This window comes from Nansenia antarctica (assembly GCF_963989245.1).
Source record: "Nansenia antarctica genome assembly, chromosome: 9".
NCBI lineage: Eukaryota > Metazoa > Chordata > Actinopteri > Argentiniformes > Microstomatidae > Nansenia > Nansenia antarctica.
Window position 1 is genome coordinate 8,877,865 of NC_137679.1, and position 11,941 is coordinate 8,889,805.

At 44.9% G+C, this 11,941-nt stretch overlaps 1 protein-coding gene across 1 annotated transcript in view; it reads right to left on the reverse strand.

Moving 5' to 3' along the window:
• The window catches only part of shank2b (SH3 and multiple ankyrin repeat domains 2b), a gene marked incomplete at both ends in the record, with an annotated part of 107,323 nt that extends 96,652 nt beyond the window's left edge, over nt 1-10,671 (reverse strand). Inside the window, 6 exons of the mRNA XM_080539049.1 lie at nt 1-122; nt 3,469-3,620; nt 4,431-4,539; nt 6,685-6,756; nt 8,720-8,923; nt 10,477-10,671. The exon at nt 1-122 is cut by the window's left edge and continues 46 nt beyond it. Coding sequence (XP_080395175.1) covers nt 1-122; nt 3,469-3,620; nt 4,431-4,539; nt 6,685-6,756; nt 8,720-8,923; nt 10,477-10,671 — 854 coding nt within the window. The remainder of the gene's footprint in view (nt 123-3,468; nt 3,621-4,430; nt 4,540-6,684; nt 6,757-8,719; nt 8,924-10,476) is intronic.
• Nucleotides 10,672-11,941: the final 1,270 nt, after the last annotated feature.

An 11,941-nucleotide genomic window follows, 5' to 3' on the forward strand; every position in this document is an offset into this window, starting at 1 on the left:
GCGTGCGCCCTGAGGAGGAGCTCGCAGCAGGCAGGGTCCCCTCCCACCAGGACGGTGTGGTACAGGCAGGTCAGGCTCTGGCTGTCCTTGTAGTTGGGGGAGGCTCCCAGGTCCAACAGAGCCTGAGGACGACGATGACGAAGATAACAGAGAGTGTTTTAGCAGATAGAGTAGAGTGTAATAATAATAATAATAATAATAATAATAATAATAATAATAATAATAATAATAATGCTTTTTATTTATATTGCACTTTTCATTCAAAAGAATCTCAGAGTGCTACAGAGAGAAAAAACAACAACCATAAAAACATATTAAGTTAAAAACAAAACAACCTAAAAACATAATAAGTAAAAAAAACATAGTAGAAAAACACAAAATAAATCACCAGAATGAACACAGGTTCAACAGTCAAAGGCCTTTTTGAATAAAAAAAGGTTTTTATGCCTGTCTTAAAAGAGTCCAGGCTCTGTACTGCCCGTAGCTCTGTACTGCCCTTAGTGTTAAAACAGAAGATCAACACAAGACCCAGAAGTCACTAGGGGCAAACGACAAATACATTCAGAGCCATATCACACATAACACTACTATTCACATCTACAGTAACAGGGATGAACCAAGCACAAAAGCACAAAGGTACGACATATATACAGTACCGAGAAAACTTATGTGAACCCTTACACTGTTATCACATTTTGTTACTTGAATCCTAACATTGAAAGGCATCTCTTTTTTTTCTTCTTTTTTTAAAAGTGATCTACACAATACATTCCACACATTCAAAGTGAAACAATGTATAGAAATAGTTCAAAATGAATAATCAATTTGTCCTGTCTGAAAAAGTACTGTATGTGAACCCTTGCAATGGCAAACCAACATGCAATGGCACCCCGCCTCTGGAACTCTCTCCCTCAACCACTCAGAGACTCACCCTCACTCTCCACTTTTAAATCCCACCTCAAAACCTACCTGTTCTCCCATGCATACAACCTCCCCTACCCCTAACCATCTCCCCTAACCCTGCCACCCCCCTCCCCCACCGGACATTGCTGCGTTAATTGTTCCCCGTTCGTTAACTCTGTGTTCTATGTGCTCATGTTCTGTTGCTTGTTGTTTCTGTGTTTTCAGTTTTTCCCATATTGTCAGCGTCTTTGAGCCCCGGAAAAGCTGCATATAAAAACAATGAATTATTATTATTATTATTAATTAACATTCATACAAAGCACTCAAATGACCCTACCAAGTTCCACAATAGTTGGATGGACTCCATCTCCGCGTAAGAAATAGTGGTTCATTTATTAATAAACATTATTCTATCTGAAAGTTTCCTTTTTATCATTAAAAAGTGGATAGCGCATACTAAATCGGGTGAACTACTGAATAATGAAACATTGTAGGTATGCCGCCGTGAGGCCAACGATATCTTTGAAAGAGCCACAGAAATACTAATGATAATATGGGAGAAAACTATCCTTGGGTCAACAACATCCCTGTCACTACTCAGAACTGCCAGATTAAAGTCATTACTGAAAAAGAAAGACTTCCTGCAATGAGTTTGCCACACATCATTTGAGTGATACTGCTTAAGTATTGAACCTGCTAACCACTAAGAGAAAAACCTTAACATTGAGATAGAAATGTACCCTTCATTTGTAAAAAAAAAAAATACACAAGCACCAGGGACGTGCCGTCCGTATAAGCAGAGTAAGCAGTGCTTACCCAACGAAAAAATAAAAAAGGACCGTGAAAATATAAAAATAAAAGTGCATGTAACCGTTTGTTTGTTTTCATTAAAAGAGTCGTATTTTAGGTCCCAGGGCAGCAGGAGTCATTCATTTTGACGTTGCATTTTTAGCGCCACCTGCAGGAGTAAGCACTTCCTACTCTGCATTGCGTTGCATATAAGCACTTCTCTCTCTGCTTTCCCTCGCCTACATTCGAATGCGTGAAAATGTCTTTTTAATTGTTTTCCGATGCCGCAGCCCGCTGTTTAATGTGACCAGGGTAAGCATGCTTACAGCCAATCAGTAGGTCTTTCATTCCGATAAGAGCTACTGATTGGCTCTTATCACTTTCAAGTTCACTTAACATTTCACCTTAAGTTTCACCTTACTTTCTCTCGCCCGGCAGAATAGCTTATGCTAGCTAGCTCAAACGATCTAAATAATAATAATCAATAAGGATAACTTGCTTGATTTTGTGAATATGGACATTACTGTCAGCGACCTAAAGGGATTTCGTAGACTGGACTGGACTGGAAAAACACAACTACTGGCTAAAGGCCGCCCGGCCGCCCGCTCACCGATCTTCACACCCAGAAAGGGAGAGTCGCCAGCAAGCCTGGTATGAGCGATTTATATGATTTATATGATTCGCGAGGCTGGTGGCGATCTGTGCTTGTTTATATGGTTTGAGTACTGCTGTACTGTGGTTCTGGACCAAAAGTGTTTGAGAGAGATAGAGAGGGAGGGTTTGTGATGTGATGTCAAGTGCCTGTGTGACAAAAGTGTAAAAAGAAAGTGTGTTGTGAGTTTACTATGGAGGATGGAAACGGTGTGTGTCTGTGTTGTGCGTGTGTGCGTTTGCGATGTTGAAACTGGACTTGTAGATTTCAGCAGGCTGGCTACTTGAAAAGATCTTTGAACAATGAGCACCCCTGATATAGTCGAAACTGGCAACTGTTTTTTTTGTTTTTGGTAATCTGATCACAAAGTGACACTACAGTTTATTAGCGGGTTCTAGGGCATCAAAATTGCATTTCCTTGAAACTGCGTTCACTGATAGCGTGTATGTGTAATTATGTGTATTTCTATGTCTTATGCTTACCCAATCTAAAAGCTCACCTGACAAGCACAATTCCAAAGCTACATTGGAATCGCTCAATTAGAAAGAGAGTGAATGGCTGTGAGTGAATAAACCAAGTTTAACATTTTATGGGAGACTAGAAGATCAACAATCCCAAACCAACTTGATAAAGCTTGGGGAATTCACCGAGAAGAATGGGTGAATATAATATTGCCTAGTCTGATAGACAGAATGAGACTCATATGAAAGTCTCAATGCTGTCATTGCTCACAAAGGCTCAGGGGATCACATATCACTTATTCACATAGCGCATCTTAATTTGTCAGTTTTAAATTGTTGTCAACATTTTTGAGGAAATCACACTGGGAAGTGTGGAGAATGTTCCTTGAACTGACTGGGAAAAAAATCCAAATAAAATGATAATATTATATAAGATAAGATAATTTCAGTGGTGCTAGCACAGTTTTTGATTGACGGATGGTAGCTTGCGCTAAATCGACGGCAAAAGTGTGGCCCCCTCTAGCGGCTGCGGCCCTAAACAACTACATAGACTGCTCATGCCATTGGCCGGCCCTGTCTGACAGTAAACATAAAGTGGAACCAGATGCGTTCCAGTACTACCCTCTAAAGAGCATGGGGAGAACTATAGAAGTAGTGTATGACCTGCAGAGAGCCTTTGTTTTTGGCCCTGACAGCTTTGTGCAGGGCGGTCATCCCGTCCTGCGCTCTGAAGTCCAGGTGTGCTCCTCCGTTCTTCAGCACGACGATGACCTGCCCCACGTTGTCCAGGTGGGCCGCGAAGGTCAGCGGCGTTTCTGGAGACACAAGATACAAAACGGCGGTGTGCTTGTGTCATTATAGATCTTCAGCGGGGAAGGAGATTTTTTTTTTTTATTGCATTTCCGTCTGAAAATAAATGACTAACAGACTTTAGTCACACAAACTCAAGGTGAAGTGAAACATAAATCGGAGGCTTTTTACCCTCCTAAACTTCTACCCCATAAAACTTCAGAATTGATCTGACACAGTGTCTGCTTCTTAGAAGCTAAACGTGTATCAGTTCACGGGGTTCCAGGACATCAAAGTCACAGTCTGCGTAGCACACAGCATCCGTACTCCTGCATCCATTACATTTACATTTACATTTGTGGCATTTAGCAGACGCTTTTTATCCAAAAGCGACTTACAACAAATACATTTGTCTAAGTGAATGAATCATCTCTCATCCGTTATCATGAGAAAAGGTTATCTATGCTATGACCAGGAGCTATTGGCAGTTACCATGCTGGGATAATTCTTTTTTTTTTGTATTTAATGTATTTTTTGTTATAGTATAGAAAATGTACTGGGGGGTAGAGGGGAGGAGGAGGTCTTTAGGAGGGACAGTTAAGATGTAGTCTGAAGAGATGGGTCTTCAATCTACGGCGGAAGATAGGTAGTGACTGTAGGCCTGACAGCAGTGGGCAGCTCGTTCCACCAGTGGGGCGCCAGGGCAGTGAAAAGTCGTGACCGAGTAGTGCGACTGCCGCACTCACGTCGAGGCCAGCCGAGGTGGAAGAGCGGAGTTACTGTGTTACTGTGTAGTAGACACTTGTAGTGTGTAGCGTGTAGTGCATGGTGCATACCACCAGTCTCTGGGTCATGGTAGTTGGGGTCCAGTCCTTTCTCCAGCATCTTGACCACGTTATCCAGCTGCTGGTGCTGGATGTTGTCCATGAACTTCCTTAGGTTAGCCTAGGAGTTAATACAGAGGCAGGTACAGTGAAAAAAAGTGAAAAGTTAGTCCCAATCCGTGAGACACTCTGAATCGTAAAGGTTTAGATAGGTGTAAGCAACAATGTGGACTTTCCACCCAACCAATCAGAGGATGAGATGGTGAGCATTGTGACACGGACGGTCTGGTGATATCGGCAATTCTCAAGTCGCCAATTATAAAAATAAGCCCAAAAGTTGTTTTTTTGTGCATATTTCGAAACTTGAAGTGTTGAAGAGCCCACTCGATATAACAAACAACAGTTTTAGGATCACTAAATACTTGTTTAATTTGTGAATTGGATTCACTGTATCGTCTGCCGTAGGCTACTGGGTAAGTGATACTCTAATCCAAGACTATGTGATCATCTGATTACGTGTTGTTATGTGTTTTTAGCATGTTGATGTTCTCTCAGCATGTTGTGATGTGCTTAACATGCAGTTAGATGTCCATAGCGATGTTATTTCTTAGTTCCTACCTAGCTACCAATGCGATGTGAGCACAAACACATGTTTTCTCCGGTATTTGGTTCGAGCGGTACCAACATTCAAATAAGCCCATCTTCTTCAACTATTTTCCCATTTCAATGTATGACACATCATTTGAAAGCATACCCTAACCTAACCCATCTGCACTTTCATAATCTGGAATAAAACGAAGAAAAAGAAAAATGCCATTGCCCTACTTGGGGACTTTTTCACCAGACCCTGTCACATAATTGTTTACATCTGTCCAAACCTCTCAGATCCGCTGGAGTGGACTACAACGTAGTAATGGGGGGGGGATGAGAAAGTCACACATGGATTGGTGACTCAGGGAGGGAGGGAGGGAAGGAGGGAGGCAGGGAGGGAGGGGAGGGGCATGAAGGGATGGAGGGAAGCATGGATGGAAGGAGAGATGGAGAAAGGGAGGGAGGGAGGGATGGAGTGAGGGAGGGAGTGAGGTCAGAGGCTGGTTACACAGGTCTCTCCACTGCTGTTCCTCTCATGGTGCTTTCCCAGGGACACATGTGCTGCTTTCCAGGCCAGTTATAAATAGCAGAGAGAGCAGGTCCCAGAGAGAGAGGCTGCAGCCTACAGCAGGCCAGGGACACTGCAGGGAGGGAGGGGCCACCTACGCCACACTGGAGCAGACCATTCACTCTCTCACATGTACACACACTACACCCACCCCCTACACACACGCACACACACACATACACACACTTTCAACAGTATCACACACACACACACACACACACACACACACACATACATACCCACACTTTCAACAGTATACAACACACACACACACACACGTTCAACAGTATCTCACACACATCACACACACACACACACACACACACACACACACACACACACACTCACTTTCAACAGTATACAACACACACACACACAAACACACACACACACACTTTCAACAGTATACAACACACACACACACACACACACACACACACACACACTTTCAACAGCATCACACACACACACACACACACACACACACTTTCAACAGTATACAACACACACACACACACACACACACACACACAGACACAGACACACACACACACACACACACACACACACACACACACACACTTTCAACAGTATACAACACACACACACACACACACACTTTCAACAGTATACAACACACACACACACACACACACACACACACAGACATGAGTGGGATGGAGGATACGAGGAACAGCAGGATGGCAGATCAATGTGTTTCCGTAAGTGTGAATTATTTAGTATGACATCCCCATTTGATACACAGGGATATGATGGCAATTCTCTTGGGCACTGTTTGCTGTCATACAATTTACAACCTAAACAATATTAAAGATGTTCACATGCAAGCAATAGGCTTACTGAGCCAACGGAAATCACCACACTTCAATGATTCACTTTACTACAGGGACAGGACCTCAGGGGTTGCTTTAAATTGGAGCTTTTGTAGCTTGTTGCTTTATGGTTTTGCCAGTCTGATAAGAGAGACCAACGGTAGCATCAACAGCAGCTGTCCAGTGCCCTGAGCTTCCATTAGATACAGTGCCAGACACCACACCACCCAGTAACTTGTTGCCAAAGAGAAAAAGGATAATTCATGTTTCTCACCTGCGTGTGAATCTTAGCGATCTGCTTCTCATTCACATTGGGCTGTTTGTAGACCCGGCTCTTGTAACGAAACTGGAAATAGGAGGAGAAAATAACGTACATTTATGTAGCGCCTTTCACAGACCCACGGTCACTTCAGAGAGACAACAACACAAAACAAGAAACTGTGAAACTAAACAGCTACTAAAGGTTGAACGCAATGGTGAAAAGGTGGGTTTTATTAAGGGCAGTTTGGATTATGTCCAGGGTTGGAGAGTAGCGGATGTCCCTGGGTAGAGAGTTCCAGAGGGTGGAGGGGCTGCCACACTGAAGGCTCTGGACCCAAAGGTCCGGAGTTTGGCGCTGGGTTGGATGAGGAGGCCCGTGTCAGAGGACCTCAGAGTTCTGGATGGGGTGTCGTGCTGGAGGAGATCAGAGGGGTACTGGGGGGGTCAGGCCGTGGGATAAATGAATGGTTTAATGAATCAATAAATGAATAGCTAATTAAGACTTAACTACATGGTTATTGTTATTGTGTCAATACCTCGTCATTTCATGAAATAAGATGTGACCCAAATGTCCCATTCCACACAGCACATAGTGGTAACTTCTACTATAATGGAGTCTAATTAACAGTCATTTAATAGAACACCTGTGCGGCGGAGTGATACATAGAGTTAAAAGTCCCAGTGCTTTATACTGTATCGGCACTCATGGAATGCCTTTTGTCCAATCAAATTACTTGGTCGGAACTAACTGTTGTATACACAACAGTTAGTTATGCCTATACACAAGGTAAGGTTTACCAGAGGTAGATCACCCAAGCAACTAAAGAAGTTTCCGTCAGATAGAGCAGCACCACCAGGGGACCAGACTACCAACTGAGGGAAACAGTTTCCAGTAACGCTGGCTCATCAGAACATAGTCTTGCCTACTGCTTTGAAAGCAAACGTTGATTATCAGACGCGTTGCTTTGATGATGGTCTAATTGGGGGGAAGTCCCAATATTGTGTTGAGATTCAATTAGTGCTTTGTCTATATTTGCACCCCCCGGACGGTGAAGGCTATTTCAAAAACACACACTGATGTTATAAATAGAGAGTTAAATTGGACTCAGATGAAACATGAACAACAGTAAATCCTCTTCTTAAGACTCAACCTGGGGGGTATTCCATCGACGTCGCTAAAGGAAAATGCAGGCTTATTTTCGATCAAGCCTGCCTTCTTTTGATAAATATCACAAGATTTAACAGAATAAGCCTGGATTTTCCTTTAGCGACTTTGATGGAATACCCCCCTGAAGGACGGAGGCAGTGGTGTACCTCCAGGGTCGGGACCCCTTTACAGGTGGGTGTGGGGGGGTAGTGTACCTCCAGGGTCGGGACCCCTTTACAGGTGGGTGTGGGGGGGTAGTGTACCTCCAGGGTCGGGACCCCTTTACAGGTGGGTGTGGGGTAGCGTACCTCCAGGGTCGGGACCCCTTTACAGGTGGGTGTGGGGTAGCGTACCTCCAGGGTCGGGACCCCTTTACAGGTGGGTGTGGGGGGGTAGTGTACCTCCAGGGTCGGGACCCCTTTACAGGTGGGTGTGGGGTAGCGTACCTCCAGGGTCGGGACCCCTTTACAGGTGGGTGTGGGGTAGTGTACCTCCAGGGTGGGGACCCCTTTACAGGTGGGTGTGGGGTAGCGTACCTCCAGGGTGGGGACCCCTTTACAGGTGGGTGTGGGGGGGTAGTGTACCTCCAGGGTCGGGACCCCTTTACAGGTGGGTGTGGGGGGTAGTGTACCTCCAGGGTCGGGACCCCTTTACAGGTGGGTGTGGGGTAGCGTACCTCCAGGGTCGGGACCCCTTTACAGGTGGGTGTGGGGTAGTGTACCTCCAGGGTCGGGACCCCTTTACAGGTGGGTGTGGGGTAGCGTACCTCCAGGGTCGGGACCCCTTTACAGGTGGGTGTGGGGTAGTGTACCTCCAGGGTCGGGACCCCTTTACAGGTGGGTGTGGGGTAGCGTACCTCCAGGGTCGGGACCCCTTTACAGGTGGGTGTGGGGTAGCGTACCTCCAGGGTCGGGACCCCTTTACAGGTGGGTGTGGGGTAGTCCCTGAGGAGACGCTCCTCATCCAGGAAGCCGCTCTCGCGCCCTTCGACGGCGGGCTGGAACAGGCCGTAGTTCAGCACGTCTCTCAGAGTCTGGGTCAGTGTGCACAGGATCTGCTGCTTGGCATCCCACACGGTGGCTCCCTGCTGAAACCTCATACACTTCTGCTCCACAAACAGAGAGAGAGAGAGAGAGAGAGAAAAAAAACAAACAGATTTCTCACTTTATTGGCACATGGGAGCTTCGGCAGCCAGATGGACCGGGGTAAACAATAGCCCGCTTCTGCTGCCAGTGTGTCTGCGAATAAAACGCTTTTGTTTACTGAAGAATAGACTGGGGGGAAATCGATATAATAGAGTAGGAAAATGGGTACTTAATGCTATGCTGTTCTGCTACACTACAGTAATTACCGATCCTATCTCATGCAGAGGCAATACTAATATGGCCGTTCATTAAGTCATTTGGCAGAGGGGGCCTAGCGTTATTAGTGGAGACAAAAAAAACAATAACTGGAATGAGTTGACTCAATCAGTTGAAGTAAAATGTAGCATTATGTATGTGTGTTATATCCAGAAGCACATTCTCTTGTATTAGTGGGTCTAACGGTACAGAATGTGGCAGCGTATGTTCTTCTCTGATAAGACAACATGAACACACGGGGGCACTTTATAACAAAGTACTTCCTATTACTTCCCTTTTCCCCATAGATAGCTTCTCGTCCCTCCTTCATAAACATTTGTCAAATTGCTTGACTAAAGAATCACTTTATTTGAACAATGTGACATTCACTTCATCCATTATGCATGGCTAGGCCTTCTGCATCTCTGCCAGGCCCGAGCCTCCGCCTTTTCCAACTATGGTCATGACCTAATTTCGACAGCCTTGGTAAGTGTTTTACTATACTTACAACACAATGGGATACCTACTTCTTTTTTTTACCATTAACAGCATACGGTAGAACTGTGTCGTACTACGGATCAGCATGTGGCATCTTACTTATTTTCACCACAGTAAAATGACTATTTTCTAGTTACCATAGACCCAGAATGAAGATTGTGATCAAATGAAGTGTGATCAAATGGATCCTTCTGCCACATTCTGTTTCTTCCTCCTCCCTTATGGATTTCAAAGGGAAATAACTGGTGTAAGAAGTATGATGAGAAGTCCCTCTGGCCCAGGGAGTAGTTTATCCAATGATTTATGGTATCCTTGAGGGGGAGTGAGTGAGTGCACACATTGGGAGAAGGCGTAGTCCCAGAGAATGTGTGACCCTGTCTGTCCGTTCTGTTTTGATGACCCTCCAGAGCAAGTTAACACTAGAACAGCCGTGCCTTTTTTACCTACTGAAAGAGCCGCCTCGGGGGGCCAATATTTACAAAGCTACAAGCTGCTATTTACACACAACGACCACTAGTTGGCCGCTTGTAAACTAGCCTACTTCCTACACAGAAGAACTGAAGGATACTGGGTGGTAGAACGCACATATCTAGGAAAAGTCATGAAAGGAGGGTCCTGAGTGCAAAGATATAACATTTTTCTTTACTCACAGGGGTCAAATGACCCCTCATGGCTGATAAAAAGTGTTAAAGCATATCTTGTCTTATAATAATAATAATAATAATAATAATAATAATAAATGTATATAGCGCCTTTCTCAGACCCAAGGACGCTTGACGCTTATCTCATCTCATGAAGAGGGTCCAGTGTCCATACTCACAGACTGCTGCAGGTCGGGGATGACCACGCAGATGTCGAGGGAGTCAGTGTCTGTCTTGTCTGCTCTGTGTGCCCTCCTGCTGGGTCTGTCTGCCCCCGGGTGATCCTCCTTGGAGCTGTCGGTCTCCGAGCCTCCAGAACCGTCCGAGAAGCTCTGCGCCATCTCCTCCTCGCTGGACGTCGGGCTTCGAGGCATCGTCGTCTCGACTAGTGTGGACCGGACCAGGGAGAGAGGGAGGTACCACCCCTCAGACACATATAGGCTGTATTTCACACACGCAAACGCACGCAAACGCACACACGCACACACACACCACGCACACACACATACACACATACACACACACACACACACACACACACACACACAAAGACACACACACATACACACACACACACATACACACACACACACATACACACACACACACACACCCTCCACATTAACGCCTTGCTATTGTTGCCCTAGTTTAGAGTTCTGGATGACACACTTACACTGGCGACAATCCGTTACAAGCAAAGCTTTTAAAATGTTCATAATGATTAATTGAAGCTAACTGAAGCCTTTCTTCTTAATCAAATGTGGCACAGTGTGTAGATCCCTAGAAGTCATAGTGGTTAGCAGCACAGCATTGCGGTTGAGTCAAAGCTCCCATGCCTACGTGCCTTTACAACAGGTCTTGTAAAGCTCTCTCCTCCCTACTCATTCTGCAGTGTGATATCTGGAGCTTGTCAAGGCGGGCAAATCTTTCCAGAACAATCTGATACAAAGGTGTCTTCTTGTAGAGCAAACTGAACTCTCTATGATGAGGAGTGGCGTGAGCATTATTTTGAAACCCGTGATTCCAAAACATCCAATATACGTAGTAGTCTAATAACTCTATCCTTTGATATAGATCTCGGGTTGGAAGTTTCTCAACCAAAATCAACTGCATTGTGAGGAGGAAGACTTTAGGCTCACCTTGGGTACTTGTTTTTCAGACGGCCAAGAAACTGACTGAGAGTCTCAAATCCACTTCCATGGATGACGTCAGTGCAGCAATGGCCTCAGAAGACCTCGACAGGACCCGGTGGTAAGGTCCATCCTATAAAAGGAGAATGAATCATTCTAAACAGTTCTGAGAATAATAGCGTAGTAGACAATCCAAAAATCCACCGAGTAGAACTTCCTATTCGAGTAAGTAATGATGCCATGCAAACATGCACCTGTATCTCATCACTGTCACAGAGACCAGAAAGGTAGAACTGAACTAAAACAACCAACGAATAATACAACATCAGTCAGTGGTACGCAGTCAGAAGAAGGGATTTTAAATAAAACATTGTTTTTCATCTCCCAAGGATCATTTTCACTGAGAACTGAAGTCATGAAAAATTCAACGACCAAAGGGAGGCGTGTTATCTTAACACAGACATCAAGAGGGCCTTACTGCAAGCGTAAACTATTCATAATTCTGCAGCTACAA